This window comes from Diabrotica virgifera, chromosome 6 (genome assembly GCF_917563875.1).
Source record: "Diabrotica virgifera virgifera chromosome 6, PGI_DIABVI_V3a".
Classification (NCBI taxonomy): domain Eukaryota; kingdom Metazoa; phylum Arthropoda; class Insecta; order Coleoptera; family Chrysomelidae; genus Diabrotica; species Diabrotica virgifera.
The window spans coordinates 165,652,143-165,670,153 of record NC_065448.1 but is presented as its reverse complement, the minus strand read 5'-3'; the positions used below and the strand labels follow the sequence as shown (position 1 = coordinate 165,670,153).

Here is an 18,011-nt window from a genome sequence, read left to right as displayed (position 1 = left end):
AGAGAAAAAGTTTTGCGCTGGAGTGTTTCTCGATATACAACAGGCATTTGATAGGGTATGGCATCAAGGTCTCCTCTATAAACTGAAATTACACCTAACCGACCAACTATACTTTATTCTAAAATCATATCTTACTGACCGATATTTCCAAGTCAAAATTGAAACCACATCATCCAATCTGGCGTACCACAGGGTAGCGGTCTCAGCCCATTTCTATATCTGATATTTACAGCCGATGTTCCAACCAGAAATGATACCTTCTTAGCTACTTTTGCCGATGATACGGGAATCTTAGCAGTGGATGTCGACCCTAATGTAGCATCACAAAAAGTTCAAAATTATTTAGACCAGAGGTTCTCAACCTGTGGTACATGTACCACTGGTGGTACGTATCATTATTGGCGGTGGTACACAAAACACAGAAAAAATTAAAATAGTAGTACTTAGTAAGTATTGATAATACAATTTAAAAATATAGGTGGTACCAAAAATAATAAAAATAACTGTAGGTGGTACATCACTCAAAAAGGTTGAGAACCGCTGATTTAGACCAATTACAAAACTGGCTCGAGCGATGGAAAATAAATGTTAATGCCAGCAAATCAGTACAAATTACTTTTACAACCAGAAAATCTACATGTCCTCAAGTTTCTATAAATAATACTCCGATTCCCATCAAGCCAGTTGTCAAATACTTGGGATTGCATCTGGATGAAAAACTCATATGGAAAACGCACATTAAAATTAAACGTAAACAATTAAATCTTAAACTAAAAAATATGAACTGGCTATTTAACAAGAAGTCTCAGTTATCTCTTGAAAATAAACTGCTTCTGTACAAAGCTATACTTATACCAGTTTGGTCTTACGGAATAGAACTATGGGGCTGCAGTAAACCTTCAAATACGAAGATACTCCAAACATTCCAATCCAAAATTCTCCGTATGATAAGTAAAGCTCCATGGTATGTATCCAACCAGACACTCCACAATGATCTGGACATCCCACTAATCAAAGACTTAATAAAAAATCGTTCAGTAAAATATAAAAATCGCACCACTGGCCACACCAACGAATTGATAAATAATTTATTCACCCAACCACTTGCTGACAGAAGACTAAAGAGAATATGGCCAGACGACCTACCACAATAAACAATAATACTTAGAGAACCGTCACTGGATGGTACCTAACTCACCTTAATTTACTTTCAGACTATTTACTTATTACTTTGTGTTTAGAGTAGATTGTAAAAAGGCAGTGTATAAAAAAAATGTTCTTGGCTTGTGGCAGGTGTCATCCATTGAGGTCTCTCTGGAATTTACCTAGTAGCTAGGTCTTCTGGCTAAAGTCTTTTCAGTCATCTGTCAACCAGTGGGGGGTTGAATAATTCGTCTGTGAGATGGTTTGGGTGGTCTGCGCTGCGATTCATGTATCTTCTGGAGTGGTCAGCAATCACATCATTGATGAAGGGGATGTTGAGTTCTGCATGAAGGTTTTGGTTTGACACAGCATGGGGCTTTAGCTAACATAAGAATAGTTTTTGACTGGAATGTCTGTAGTATTTTGGTGTTGGATGGTTTGCTACAGCCCCACAGCTCGATTCCGTATATCCACACTGGTTTGAGTATTGTTTTATAGATGGCAGTTTGTTTTCTAATGAAAGTTGCGATCTTCTGTTGATTAGCCAGCTCATATTTTTAACTTTTAGGTCGAGGTGTCGTCGTTTGGCTGCAATATGTGATTTCCAAGTAAGTTTTTCGTATAGATGAAGGCCCAGGTACTTTACTTCTATTTATATTGGTAGAGGTGAATTATTAGGTGTAGTTGTGGACATCTAATTCTTCGATTTGTGAAATTTACTTGACAAGACTTGTTTGTGTTGACGTTTATTTTCCAGCATTTAAGCCAGTCTTCTAGTTCATTGAGATGATTTTGCAATTTGTTAAATGCTAATATTTCGTTGATGTCTGATGCTAGTATACCAGTGTCATCCGCAAATGTTGCCATTAGCTTATTTTCGCTAATAGGAATATCAGCAGTGAAGATTTGGTAAAGGAACGGGCCAAGTATACTGCCTTGAGGTACTCCGGATTTTATTTGGTGGTAGTTGGATAGAGTACCTTCGTATTTAACTTGGAAGTATCTGTCGGACAAGTATGATTTAAGGAGGAGGTAGATTTGGTCAGTTAGCTGAGTTTTTATTTTAAAGAGAAGACCCTCGTGCCACACTCTATCAAATGCTTGCTGTATATCAAGGAATGCTGATAGACAGATTTGTTTCCCTTCTAGGCTCTCTTTTATTTTATTGACTAATCTATGGCACTGTTGTATGGTTGAGTGATTTGAGCGAAAACCAAGCTGATGATCTGGGATAAGGTTTTCTATAGGTATTATTGTTTCTATTCTGTTAAGGATTAACCTTTCCAAGACTTTTGATGAAGTCGGAAGGAGACTTATTGGTCTGTACGAACTGGCTTCAGTTAGAGGCTTACCAGGTTTAGGTTTCGTTATAATTTGTGCATACTTCCATTGCACTGGAAAATAGCATAGTCTCAGGAGGCTATTAAAAATAATGGTTATTAAGACGACACCTTTTCTTGGGAGTTTTTTTAAGATTTCGCCAGTTATAAGGTCAAATCCTGGAGCTTTATGAGGGTTAAGCAGGTTGATTTCGTTAAGGACTTCGTTTGGTGAGAAGTATTTTAGTGGTAATGATAGCTGACAGGGTGCATTGAGGAAGTCTCTAATTTTCTCGTCATTAATATCGTTGGCCTGTGGGGTTGAGAAGACGGTTGATAGATGTTCTGCAAATCTGTTGGATTTTTCTATATCTGATTGAGCCCAGGTTCCATCATTTTTCCTAATTGGTGATTTCATTACTACCGGCTTTTTGAATTTCTTTGTTAGTCCAGAAAGCCACTGCGCATCCGCTAGGAAAAATATTCCGATTCGGATTTTTTGCACAATCTTACTCAAAAAGGACCCCTTTTAACAAATTTGCATGTTGCCAGGACCAAAAGTGGGTCAAAATTTTTTTAAACGTTTTTTTTTGTTTTTTTCCTAAAATTATTTTTTTTTGCGTGGAACAAAGTTTTTTTTAGGTTTTTTGGATCATTTCAAACAGAAAAGGTCTTTAGTGACTTTTCTCTAAAATTGATAGCTTTTGACATATAAGCGATTAAAAATTGAAAAATTGCGAAATCGGCCATTTTTAACCTTCAAAAACTATGTGAAAAACTTAAAATTTAAATGTTGCCAAGGTAGGTAGATATTCTTTTAACATCGATTGATGAAATCCCGAAGAGTTTTTTGCAATACAATATTCAAAACTCCTTTGTTTTTAATTGCTAATCACGCGTGCGCGACACTATTTTCCACCGACAGTATGGTGCAAATGTTTAGCTGTGAGCATTAGTGTTATTATTATTTAGGCTTGCAACTCTAGGTATAGGAATGCTGCTTGTTATATTTTTGTTTTTCGAATTTACTAGGTCTTTATATATAGCACATCCTTTATAGTTTGCTGGATGATTGCCATTAAATAAGGCACATGTTGCTGGTGTGTCGCGTGCTTTTTTGCAGGTTTTTGTGTCATGTGATCCACCGCATTTAACACAGGCGAATGGCCTCAGGCAGTAACTTTTTGAGTGCCCGTATTTTTGACACCTTGTGCATTGTACTATTGTATTTTTTATTCTCGATGGTTCTACTGTTATTATGCAGTTTCGTAGGACTTGCACGTTAAATATGTTTTTGTTGCTTTTATTTGGCTCTATATCGACAAAGAATAAGGGCAATGGTTCTTTGGTAACTTTATGTCTAACATTAATTATGTTGCGAACTTTAAGTTGAGTGTCCTGTAGGTGTCTGAGTTTGTAGTGTTAATTTTTACTGTATTATTTGAAATGGTTTAGGTGTAATAGGTTCCTGCCGCAGTTGCATTTGAAAGGTTTGCTATCATAGCACTATAGTCAGTAACTCCATAAATATAGATTGGTGGCGGTGAGGAATCTTTTTTGGTGATATTTGTGTTTTCTGTATTTGATAAATTGTCTGTTTGTTCATCTAGATTTTCTTTTGAGAGGGAATCAAATCTGTTTTATGTTTGGATTTGGTTGGGAATTTCTGAAGTTGTTTGTTTTTTCACCTTTTTTCTCTTATTGCCAACTTCTTGCCAAGGATGTTTATTTTCGTTTTCTGTTTCGTTAAGTTCTATGTCGCTATCGCTATCCGTGTAGTTATTGGTATTTTGTGATGATGAGAGTTAGCATTGAGGGTTTGTGGATAATGTTGTGTATTGTGACTTGATTGACTAGGAAATTGTTCTTGGTTTGGTATAGCTATTTGGGTTGGAATAGGTATTTGTTTTAGGCATGACATTTGATTTGTTATCTGGTTAGATGGTGTTTGAAATGGTACTTGCGGTTTTACTGCTGTTTGATTTGACTGGTTCTGGTTATTTATTGTTGGGACATCCTGTATAGTATTCATTTGTTGATAAATTGGTTGGCCATTATTATCAAATCCTAATAAGTTCCCCGAGGGAAACATTTTTCTTTTGTTTGTTTCACTAATCACTTAGTTTTTGTTACTTTTCACTTTAACAATTTTTTGATGCTGGTAGGATAATTACTAGTTAATTAGGTAGTTTTACGATAAGGAAGTTCTCTAGCGCTTTGAATGACGGTACATGTTCACGCTTCGAGAATCAGATTGCTACTCAATCAACATGTGGTATATGGTTGTCAATTACACAGAGGGGCGTGACCAGCAAGCAAAGTGTTAAGTGCGGAAATAGTAGCAGTCGAGTGCGGAAATAGTATATTGTGCAACAAGTGCAGAAAGGTACTAATTTCTCACGAGTTTGAAAAGTTGCGGTACGAGCGCAAGCGAGTGCCGCAATTCAAACGAGTGAGAAATTACCTTTCTGCACGTGTTTCACACTATACTTTTTCTACAAGCACAGTTTTTCCTAAAAATAAAAATCACAATTTCCAAACGACGATTAATTATAATAGGTACCTATGTGATAAATTTTAAACTGTATTTAATTAATACCTACTAATCAATTTAAATTCCTTATACCTAAATAAATTGCACAGAAATCAGTTAAAAAATTAATGCACTGCCTTAATTTGTTTAAATTTAAACAATTATTACACATTATTGACATTATATTTATGCAGTCACGGATTTACACAAAACCTACTTCATTCGACGTCTCTTGCACAGGTTGCTAAATCCTTATTGGTTATTTGATAATTATAAAATGTTTAATAAGAATAAAATTGTAAAATAAAACAGTTGTAACATCCATAATTTAGTTTCTATGCTATAGTTAAATATAATAATTGTCTTATAGGTTATATATTTGTCTAAAGTTTAACCACGGATGTAAACAGAATATAACGTTACTCAGAATGAGCTAGTCAACTGTGCAGAAAAGAACTTTGCGGCACAGAAACGTCACTTTGCGGCACAGAAACGTCACTTTGCGGCACAGAAACGTCACTTTGCGGCACAGAAACGTCACTTTTCTGCACACTAAGGCTACAGCTCCACGGGCTGGAAATTGACGCTAGCAGTAGCCGCAAAACGAACTTAAGGTTCCGCAGAACGGAATAGGAATAGCCGAACTGTACCGACTACAGGACTTGTGCGTAGTCGGTTCAGTTCGGCTATTCCTATTCCGTTCCGTGGAACCTTAAGTTCGTTTTGCGGCTACTGCTAGCGTTAATTTCCAGCCCGTGGAGCCGTAGCCTAATGTCAAATATCTTATACTGTGAGAAAATATCAAGTTTGCTAACATAAAACCGTGCAGAAAAGTGCACTTTGAATAGTGGTTGTAGAAAAAGAGACTTTCTGCAAGAGTTAGGAACAATATTTTTTCTAAGAGTCTTTAAAAAATTACCAAATCTTAATCAATTAATTTAATTGATATGAAAATACATACACAAATTAATTCTTTGACAAGGTTGTCAAAACCAAACTTTCAATATAATTAGTTAGCATGACGACGATCTTGGTTTCCATGATGATGATTCAAAACGACTGTTATTGTCTACCGATTTGACTTTCGAATATTATGTCAAAATAATTTTATTTCATCGAATTGTCGCGTTAATTTCATTAAAACAGGAACACAATAAGATATATTTGAAATAAATTAGTAAATAATATCTAAATATTAGTTTATTGCATGTATTCTAATTACTTTAAGGTCATATTAACATATCTAAATGAACACGCGTACGGAAAAGTAAAAACCGCGTGCGGAAAAGTAACACGCGTGCGGAAATGTAAGACACGTGCTGAAAAGTGAAACTTTCTAAACTAAAATGCGTGCGCGAAAGTAGACATTTTTGCACGCTCGTAGAAAAAACTTTTTTCAAATTGCGCAAGTTGTACTGTTAATATTATAGCCCAATCAAGGAACACAAAATTTTACGAAAACCTCCAAAAAAATAAAGGAAGGATTAAAATTTGGGAATAGGTAGTTGATATTGCCTGTTATTATATAAGAAAAAGTTTACAATTCTACATCCCCTCCATTTTACAAAAATTGGAAAATACGGGGTGAAAAATATTTTCTAGGAGGTGAAAAAATATAGTCCGGAAAATATAGTCAAAATAAGTCCGGAATTGGATAAAATGACCAATTCTAACCAACTTTTGTTCTATAGAGTTTTTTCCTAAGTCAATACTTTTCGAGTTATTTGAGAGTGAATATGTTCATTTTTAACAAAAAAAAAAACATGTTTTTGGACGGTTTTTCGGAGATAACTCAGAAAGTAAGTATTTTAGCGAAAAAAATATTCTTAAAAAAATGATGTATACATGAGGTATGTTGATCCAGCAGAAGCAGAGTTGTAGCTAATGAAAAGTAGGTTCTTCTTCTTCAAATTCCAAATCGAATATTTCAATGTGAAATAACCAAAAAACGGAGCACTTTTTGGGAAAAATTAATTACAACTTTTTTAAAGTGTTTAGAAAAAGGTTTATTTTTGTTTTTTAAAAAAACTTCTAACATTAAAAGTAGGCGAGTTACGCTTAAAATATTGTTGGTGCCTTTTATTTTTTGGTATAAAAATGGCGAAAATCACCCCGTAATTAGCTTCTCAAATAAAATTAATCGTTACTACTTCACAAGTTACTTTATTTATGTATTGTTTATATTATCTAAAAGTTTCATGGGTTCAAAGTGCTCAGGTTAAAAAAAAATTGGGTTTAAAATAAAACATTTTTTTTATTTTGAAAAAAAAAATGGAATTGTTTGTTGAAATAACTTAAAAATTATTAGTAATACCAAAAATCTAAAAGAGTGATAAAATGTACGTTTTGCTTTTCTGAATATTTCTGATTTTTTGTTTTCTTGTTAGACAAAAATTGGTTATGCTATAGCTGTTCAAAATTTGGCCAAACTCGTGATTAGTTACTCGTTCAGGCCATTTTAACTACAGCTTTTTCAAAAATAGGCACTTTGAACCGATGAAACTTACAGATCATATAAATAATACATAGAAAAAGTAACTTGTGAAGTGGTAATAATAAAATTTATTTGTGATGCTAATTAGGGGGTGATTTTCGCGATTTTTTTACCAAAAAATAAAAGGGACCAACAATATTTTGAGCGTAACTCACTTACTTTTAATGTTACAAGTTTTTTTTTAAAGAAAAATAAACCTTTTTTTAAACACTTTAAAAAAGTTAAAATGAATTTTCCCCGAAAAGTGCTCAGTTTTTGGGTTATTGCACATTAAAATATTCGATTTGAAATTTGACGAAGAAGAACCTACTTTTCATTAGCTGCAACTCTGCTTCTTCTGGGTCGACAGACCTTATGTATACACCCTTTTTTTCAATTTTTTATAAGCTATATTCTTTCTAAGAATAGTGTTTTCGCCAAAATACTTACTTTTTGAGTTATTTATTTATTTATTTATTTATTTATTTAACCTCCTTTAATACACAAAATAATTGTTATTACATTAAAAGAGTGCTTACTACTGCTAAAAACTCATTCCTATATTAAGTACTAAACCTAAACAGAATAGAACATGTAAAAAAACACACTACAAATACGTCTAGACAAATAATTACATCAAAATACAAATAAATACATCTAAATACAAATAAATACATCTAAATAAAATTTTACGACAACTTTTGTATACTAGAAATTTGTTTCAGAAGCAACTTTGATTTGTTTCACAGAAGAATTTAAAAAGTCTATATCACAGTTAATTATCATATGGTTACATTCTTCTAACATCTTATTTATGGGTTATCTCCGAAAACCGTCCAAAAACACGTTTTATTTTGTTAAACATGAACATATTCACTCGCAAATAACTCGAAAAGTATTGACTTAGTTAAAAAACTCTATATAACAAAAGTTGTTTAGAATTAGTCATTTTATCTAATTCCGGTCTTATTTTGAATGTATATTTTTCATCTTAGGGGGTATTCCCCTCCATTTTACAAAATGGATGGGAATTGTAGAATTCCCCTCCATGGGAATTGTAGACATGTAGAATTGTAAACTTTTTCTTATATAATAATAGACAATTTCAACTACCTATTCCCAAATTTTCATCCTTCCTTTATTTTTTTTAGGGTCAGATTGTTCTTTGATCGGGCTATTAATGTTAATAAATTAAATATAAATAATATTTTGACGTTTGTTTTCAAAATTTGACATTTCAATTTTAACTGCAGTGCCTTAAAAATTTTGAAGCACCCAGTGCTTTAAAGTAACATTTTTAACGCTCCTATGGAGTGCTAAAAATTGCATTTTTAACACGTTTGTAGAAAAAAGTAATTTATGAACTAAATATAATTTTAAAATCTGTTTCAGGCACTTCTACCAGTTTTAAACAAACCCTTAATTGACTATACCCTCGAATTTTTATCATTGGGTGGAATTGAAGAGGCGTTTTTATTTTGTTGCAGCCATGCCGATGAAATTAAGAAACATATTAAGTAAGAATAATTGTTTAAACATTTTACATTATACAATTTAATATTTAAATACTCTGTTTTTGTTAAAGCTCTCTGTTTGTCCTACTGCTTGTTAAAGCTATTTCCTCAAGAACTAGTTTTCATTATTGTAATTTTTGTTCAAAATCCCTTCAGTATTTTCTACTAACACTGCATCATCAGCATACACTCGGCACCAGCGAATGTTAACCTGTAGTTCTCCTGTTATCAGATCCAACACCAATGTGAATTAATAAGGACTAAGCAGCGAACCATAATGTAATTCTACTTTCACATGAAATTTATCAGTCTCTCACACATCTAATCCTGTAGACTTATAATACCTAGACTGTGCACTACAATCTAAAACTGTTCCCCCATTGCGACAGAGAAAAATGTTGTAACCAGGGTATGCATCTCTTTCTAATCGGCGGCAGTGAGAAAGTCACGTGGTTGATAAATCTCGCTGATTAGAAAGAGATGCAAACCCTGCTTATAACTTTTTACTCTGTCACACCGGGGGAACAGTTTTAGATTGCAGCGTGCAGTTCAGGTATTATAGTCCAAGTAATGAAGCTTAAAATAGGACAATACCTCGCAATTTTTACAAAATGGATCGATTTGCTTGAAAAGTTGAGAATAAGTAGTGGATAGTCCAAGGATCAAAATCTATATCATGCCGAAAGGCGCTTTTGCCATGGGGGTGGTTGACACGCCATCTCGGGGGTGGAAATTTTTTATTATATTTTAATCGCAAAAGTTGGTAAAAACGTTCATTCTAAGCAAAAAACGTTCTATACATTTTTTTGATAAAATTGATAGTTTTTGATTTATTCTCTATCGAAAGTGTTAGTTTTATATCGAAAAAATCAATGTTTTTAATAAGTTTTCTGCTAATAACTCCAAAAGTTTTCGTTTTATCAAAACAACTTTACTTAACAAAAATGTACCTTTCGAAAAAATAAACAAAACCGTTTTTTTAAATTTTCTTTAAGACCAACAGTAATCGAGATGTATTTTATTATATGTTGGCTCCTCTTCGTCAAATACTAAATATTGTAGTTTCAAAGTTAAACGACGCGAAAACTATGCATTTTTCGAGGACAGCTTGTTCGAACTAATTTGAAGTACTTAAAAATATCTATTTCCAGAAATAAAAAAGTCTCTAGCTCAAAAATTAAGTGACTTATAATGAAAAGAATGTCAGTCCCCATTTTTTTCAGCGAAAAAGTGATCGTAAGCAACCCCCTAATCACCACCCTAATTAAAATTAGTCATTAACCTTATTTGGTCTTTTTTATTTAGGTATTATTAATAGGTTCTAGAAGTTTGACCGGCTTAGAATGATTAGTTATCAAAAAATGGAGTTAAAAGCGAATAACGAATTTTTGTAGTTTGGAAAAAATGGCCTTTTCTTCAGAATGGCAAGATTAGCATCAGAGATACGAAAAAATATTTGAAATTGCATATGAAATTGTATCTTATTTAATTCCCAAGAATCCCATTTGAAAAAAAAATTTTTACGGCAAAAATTGAGTTAGCTATTGACAACTAAAACTGGTAATAACATGCAAAAACCACCTTTACCAACCCTTTCAAAGTCACCTCTTTTTGCGACTGAGGATTTTAAAAAGTTTTAATATTAATAGGCTCATATATCTTATAAAAACCTACAAAATTATTTTTTACCAAACTTTCTAAGATAAAAAATTAAAAAATTACGGTTAAAAAATCAATATATTTTTTTGAAAAAAAAAGGAGAAATCCAATTGGAAGCATAATAATGTAAGTTGGCGGTGTTTTTAGTCATTGGCCTTATTCATTCTTATTTATTTATGTATTATTAATAGATTCTAAAAGTTTGACTGGCTTAGAATGATTAGTTTTTAAAAAACTGGAGTTAAAAGCGAATAACGAATTTTTGTAGTTTGGTAAAAAATGCCATCTTCTTCAGAATAGAAAGATTAGCATCAGAGATACGAAAAAATGTTTTAATAAAAAATCGCAGGTTATTTAATTCCCAAGAACTTTGGAAAAAAAAATTTCTACGACAAAAATTGAGTGAATCGTAAATGAGTATATCGAAAAATATTAATTTTTCTATACAAAACTAACACTTTCGATAGTGAATAAATCGAAAACTATTAATTTAAAAAAAATGTATAGAACATTTTTTGCTTAGAATTAATGTTTTTATCAACTTTTGCGGTCAAAATATAATAAATAATTTCCACTCCCGAGATGGGGTGGCAACCATCCCCATGGTAAAAGCGCCTTCCGGAGTCATACAGATTTTGATCCTTGGACTATCCACTACTTATTCTCAAATTTTCAAGCAAATCGATGCATTCTGTAAAAATTGCGAGGTGAAAAGCTTCGGTTCCTGGCCTATTATACATACATATTTATATATTTAGCTTTTTTACAGGCCTTTTTAGGCCCAGAAGTTTGTTGTTCTTTTCCATAGCTTTCTGTTACTTGTCAACTTCTTCCAGTCTGTTATTCCCTTTTCTTTTAGGTCTTCTACTACCGCCTCTCTCCATCGCTTTCGTGGTCTTCCTCTTTGTCTTTTATAAGCTGGTACTCTCCATGCTATTTTCTTGACCACTCTGTCATCGTTCATTCTTTCTATATGGCCCAGCCACTGCAACTTTCTTGATTTTATTACGCTCTCTATTTGTGGTTCTTTGTAAATATTATAAATTTCCTCATTATATATTCTTCCTCTGTTCTCTTTCCTCCTAATATTCTTCTGAGTATTTTCCTTTCCCATCAGCTTACTGTTTCTTTTGTTGTTTGGTTGAGTATCCATGTCTCACATCAATATATCGCTGTTGGTCTTATTATAGTCTTATAAATCGTGAATTTCGTATTCCATAACAGCTGCTTTGATCTTAGTAAATAATTCATGGCTCCCGCAGATCGATTGGCTTTACTCAATCTGGCATCAATTTCTTTCATTTCTTCACACTTGTTTGTTATCCTTGATTCTAGATATACAAATTCGTCTATTTCGTCAAACTCAAACTCTCCTAATTGTGTGCTTACCTTGAACTTTGTCCCATCCCCCCTTTCTCTTCCTACTTTCATAACCTTGCTTTTCTTTTGATTTATTTGTAAACCCAGCTTGTACGCTTCATTTACTAATCTTTCTGTTATTTCTTTCAGTATCTTTTCAGTCGTCGCAACATTGCCACATCATCTGCATATCCCACTAATTGATGACTCTTGTACAATATGTGCCCATTTCTATTTAAGTTGCTATTCCTAATGATTTTTTCTAGTATCATGTTAAATATTAGCGTTGATAGCGGGTCTCCTTGCCTAAGCCCTGATATGACTGCAAAATCTTCTGAGGTTCCTTCTTTTACTCTTACGTTGCAGGTCGTATGCTTCAATGTCATCGTCACTAGTTTCTTTAGCTTCGTAGGTATTTCAAATTCCTAGAAGTGATATTCCCCGATAGTTTTTACACTCTGCCTCATGCCATCCTTTAAAATCGGTATTATTGCTGCTTTTTCCCAGTCATTCGGCATCTGCTCCTCTCTCCATATGTCCACAATTAGTTCATACAGTTTACGTTTGATCTCTCTGCCGGCATATTTAATATTTTCAATTGCTATTCCATTCTGTCCGGCGCTCTTATTGGTTTTCATGTTGCTTTATATTGTTTCTACTTCTTCTTCTGTCGGTTATTGTCTGCCATTCTTCTTCCCTGGGTTTTCGTTTAGCAATTCATAGAAATATGCTCTTCATCTCTTTCATTTTTTCTTCGTCGCCCAATAAGTTTCCTTCCTTGTCCTTTATATACACATTGTTATTATATCTTTTTTCCCTTTCGTAGTTTCTCTGTAAAAGTTTCTAATTTCTTTTCTTTTATAGTAGATTTCTATTTTTTTACTCTTTGTTCATTACTTGCTCTTTTCTTTTGTCTGTTTATCTTTTTCACTTTTGCTCGCTGCTCCTTATACTTTTGCACCAGGTTGCTTTGTTTGCAATGCTAACATTCTTAGTTTATTTCTTTTTTCTCTTTCTGCCCGGCATTCCTCATCCCACCATGTTTCGTTTTTCTGGGATTTTTTATATGCTAATGTTTGCTCGGTAGCTTTCTTTATTTATTAATAGTTTCCATTGGTTGTTTATACCCCCTACCTTATCATGTTCTCTTTCTTGGCATATTCGTTGCAATTCTTTCTCATAACTTTGTTGCACGTTTGATTCCATCAGCTTTCCTACATCAAATCTTTTAATTCTAGTTCCTTTCTTTTTATTTTTTCTCTTTTCTCTTTCTTTTATCTTGACTTCTATTCTGATTAGAAAGTGATCCGAGTCCATATCGGCCCCTCTACATGATCTTACATTCTTTATTGTTGTATGATGTGTTTTATCTATAACTACATGATCGATTTGATTTCTGTATTCCCCATTTGGTGCCATACAGGTTCCTTTATAAATATCCTTGCGCTTGAAATGTGTGCTCATCACTTTCATGTTCCGTTCTTCCGCTAACTCAGTTATTCTCCTTCCAATATTATTTGTTATTTCATGTTTGCTTTCTCCTACTACTATTTTCCTATACTTTATTTCTATTCCTATTTTAGTATTCATATCACCCATTATCATCCTGGTGTTTTGCTTGTTCAGTTTATTGTATGTACTCTCTTTCTAATATTTCATAAAATTCGTCTCTTTTAAGTCTCCCGTCTTCTCGTCTGTTGGTGCATGTACGTTTATTAGTGAGATATTACTTTTATCCTTTATTTCTAAGCAGCACATTTTATCATAAATAGGAACAAACTTCACGATATTTCCCTTCAATTCTTTTTTTACGAGAAAACCAACTCCATTGTCCTTGTTTCTCCTCCACTTGTAAACAAAATATAATTTGTCAGCTCCGTATTTCTTGTTTCTTTTATATGGGTCTCTTGAAGTGCTAACACGTCCAGTTTGAATTTCTTTGCCTCTATTTCCAGTGTTTTTATTGCACCTTCTTCATTTATCCCTCGTACGTTTCATGTTCCAAACCTCAAATGTTTTTCTTTTATTCCCCTTATTTTTTCCTTATGTAAATACTCTTTGCCCTTTTCGTTATCCTGTTTTGTATCCGTGTAATCCATTCGTGCATCCTTTATTTGTCAATTGTTTGTTGTGTAATGGCTCTTATTTGCTGCCTCTACCAATTCGTTCTTTTGCTCGTTCAAAAACCACTTTTTTCCGTTTACGATTAGTTTCATATACCCTATCTTAGTCTGCTTTCCTCTTTTTTCTCTTCTTTGGCTTTCTGAGCAATCTTGTTCTGAATTTCCATTTCTTTTTTTATCAGGTCTGGATTAATGTACTTATACAATTCTTGATTTTAAGTTCCTTAACCTGTATTTATTCTTAAGAATTTTCATTTTGTCTTCACAGTTTTCCATTTCCACTATACAAATATCCTTAAACTTTTTTACATTTCTTATCTTAGTTGTTACTTGTAGCTCCTTTTCTAAAAATGTCTCTATTTTTTCTTTTAAATGTCTCTATTTTTTCTTTTAAATTTTCATTTTTTTCCCCTTCCTTGACCAACCCTGAGATTGTGACATTCTGCTTCCTTTTGTCCCTCTCTAGCTCTTCTATTCTGCTCGTAAGTCCTTTTATTTCATTCCTCATATCTTGGGTTTCTTTCATGATTTCTTTTATTTGTTCTAAGTACTGTCTTTGCTCTATCTTTGTTTCTTTCACCTCCACCATAAGCTCCTTCATAAATTCCAACATTTTCTTTTCTCGGTCCATTTCAAAATCGTACGCCGCCTATGATTAAATTCAGCTAAATAAATACAATAAAATAAAAAGTGTCACCCAATATAAATTTAAATGCGGTAAAACTGGATAATATCTATTTGTTGTCAGCTTGCTAATTAGTCTCTTATCGCGTTCGTGTTGCTCCCCGCCTCAACGGCTAGGAGGGCCCACAACACCTTTATTTCCTAACCTCAACAATGCATTACTAATATGGAAAGTTTTACTTTATTTTTCGGGTTTTCTTTTTTTCTGTTTCACTACACTGACTTCAAACTTAACTTTTCACTTACCGTGCAATTTTTTACTCGATACTTCTCGTTATTTTGAGTTGAATATCGGAACAAAACATTTGCACGTTATTCACTTTCAGTGGCGTAGGCTAGGTCAATTATATGTCTGTGTCTAATCCACATATCTCCCCTAACATAAAATTAGTTGTTCTCCCTCATACATGTTTCCCAGAGTCTTCAAATACTCACCAGGAACTCCTGTCTTACTGAGCACCACCGCAGTATTTCTCGAGGAAATATATCCATATCATTTCTCAATGAATCATTATTCAATGAATAATGAATGAATTTTTAAGTGCTTGAACAGCTTCCTGTTGCTTTACCAAATAGTAAATTGTAATTAGTTACTAGAAATTTCTTGTGTGGTTTTTCAACCTAGGTAATTTAACTGTGTGCTCTCCAATAAGTTTTAACAATCCTCTATTCACCCTTGTCCCTGGTAACTCTCTCCATGCTCTAACTGTTAATAGCTTTTAAGCTGTCGCATCAGTCCTCTTCAGCCAAATACTTTTCTGACTGTTGCACCTTCCTCTCGACTACATGCCCTATCAATAATTTAAGGCGTACGTTAATGAAATTTACGTCAGGTTCCTCAAACCCTATATACAACTCAAAGTTGCAATTCCTACACCACACCACAGTATAAAGAGGGACAGTAGAACCACTCTCCGAAAAATTGGAAGTAAAATCTGTAGTCGCGCATGGCGACCGCGCAATGTTCTTAGTCGCTTTTGCCCCACTCTCGCATTGCTAGTCGCATAGAAACGTACGGGTTCTAACAGGGAAAACCCGCATCCACCACTGGTGAATTATCAATTGCGTACTGCCGGTATTACTTTTTGAGATCAAAGTGCCGACAGAGAAGTGGTTTTACTGTCCCTCTTTATACTGTGACCACACTTCTTGCTCTTTTATTCCTCCATATATTCTTAGAATTTCTCGTTCGAAATGTTTAAGCAATTCTTGGTCCTTCTGTGTAGGTGACAATGTTTCTAGTCCATATAGTCTAGCAAAATAAGATTACACTACATGTAAATCAAAATGTAAATTCGTACAGTTTGGAACAAATTTTATATCAAAGTTTAGGTGAGTACAATTTTCAAGAAAGTACCCAAATCATATAAGGGGATCATTGTTTAAATAATTAAAAAGGGCCCAAGTAGCACAATAAAAACATTTTAGTTTTATTTTAGGTTTATAAAGGTTTTATTGTGGTAAATAAGAAGATAACGGTTTTAAAGTTACCTTGTAGATATACTGCCAGAACTTTAAAACTGTTAAGCATTTGTCACTAGTTTTAAAGTATCTAATAAGAGTATCAAATAAGACTAATTAATCTTAATAGATAATTTGTCTTATTGTAGTTTTAAAGTGGTTTATTCTCAGTTCACTTTAAAACTAATCAGTTTTGTAAAGAACTTCCGGACTGTTTGGTTTTATTAGATACTTGTTTGTTACCTTTTAGTTTTAAAGCAGTTTTAAAGATTCTCCTAATATGACTAATAAAACCTATTATTAAAACTACTTGATCTCAAGACTATTATGTCAGTAAAACATATGCCTTAAAACTATTTTTGTAGTTGTCTTTAAAGTTGCTTTCTTAAAAGCAATTATTAGGCTATATTAAAACCAAACGCTCTTAACTGAATCAATTTAGTTATCGTATAGACTAAACTATGCTTCTTATTAGAAACACTAAAACTAAACCCATCCCCTCTTCTTTCATGTCCAAAATGGTCGGCCATTTGTTTTAGAGCGAAACAGTGGTGTAGTGTGTTGTAAAAAGTGGAATTACAGTTAGTATGGAAGAAATATGTCGCAAGTACTTAAAATATAAACGAACTGGTCATTTAAAAAAAAATACAACACACACAACACTACGACGCGCGACGCCTCGATTTTAGGTTAGATTCACATTAAAACCGCGTGGCATTATTGACAGCAGCATTAAAACGAAACGGTTTTAATTCCATGGCAACCTTGCTTTTATGTAGGATATAATATGCTCTTGGCAAGGTATAAAATAAAACCATTTGATCTTATCAATTCTCTATAGATAGACCAAATAGTTTTATTTGGATTTCGGCCATATTGCTTTCTGGAGATGCTGAAAGCCATGATAGATTACAATATAAGGCTTACATTAAAATTATAAATAAGCGACTTAAAGACATAAATTCGATTTATTTTAACATTTAAACATTAAAATTGTAGATAAAATTAATTTTCTTTAAAATTAATATTTTTCGGATTTAAATTTTTTTATTATTTTTATTCTTTAATCGCCAAAAGTCAGAAATTTTAGGGCGCGTGAGTTATTTAGACCTCTTTTTGTTAACATTATCAATACAGTTGGGTGCGCAAGTGTTTTTCTACCTTGACAGTCCGAAATAACCAAGTACTTTTTATTATTTTATGATTACAAATGCGTATGTACCTATCATAACACATGTAAACATTTGTTGGCCTACATGGAGTATATGGGTATAAAGAATCATGTAATATGGTAAATCGTCTTTAAGTCTCCATTTACGAAACCTTTTAAGTTTGCTATAAAGCTGTCTGCACTTTAAGTGTCTTTTAACATGGTTTTAAAAGCACCTTCACAGCAGCTTTAAAACCAGTTGCTTAAGAAAACAAAGTTTTAAGAAGGTTTTTATTTTTGGTTTTATTGACCTCTTTCAGAGTGGGCCCTTTTATGCTGAAAGCGGTTTTATTGCAACCTTAAGGTTTACTTTAAAACCAAATGGTTTTAATTTTAATTTTATTCTACAGTTTTAAAGCATCCTTAAAAGACTTAATAAACCCGTTCGGTGCTACTTGGGGGGTCATTTTTGCACAATATTTACTTTTTAACTACTGAGGTAATTTACATTTTAATGAAGGTCTTTAGGATTTTTTTCTACAAAGCGGAAGGACAAATCTTTCACCTAAGACTTACTAAATTAAATTTGACCC

The 18,011-nt window shown here is 33.1% G+C and overlaps 1 protein-coding gene across 2 annotated transcripts in view; it reads left to right on the top strand.

The window, feature by feature from the left end:
- Positions 1-18,011, top strand: part of LOC114334800 (translation initiation factor eIF-2B subunit epsilon) — a 103,739-nt gene that overhangs the window by 2,902 nt on the left and 82,826 nt on the right. For both annotated transcript variants that reach the window (XM_050654311.1, XM_050654312.1), the window contains exon 2: positions 8,861-8,985. In XM_050654311.1, the coding sequence (XP_050510268.1) occupies positions 8,861-8,985 (125 nt within the window). The remainder of the gene's footprint in view (positions 1-8,860; positions 8,986-18,011) is intronic.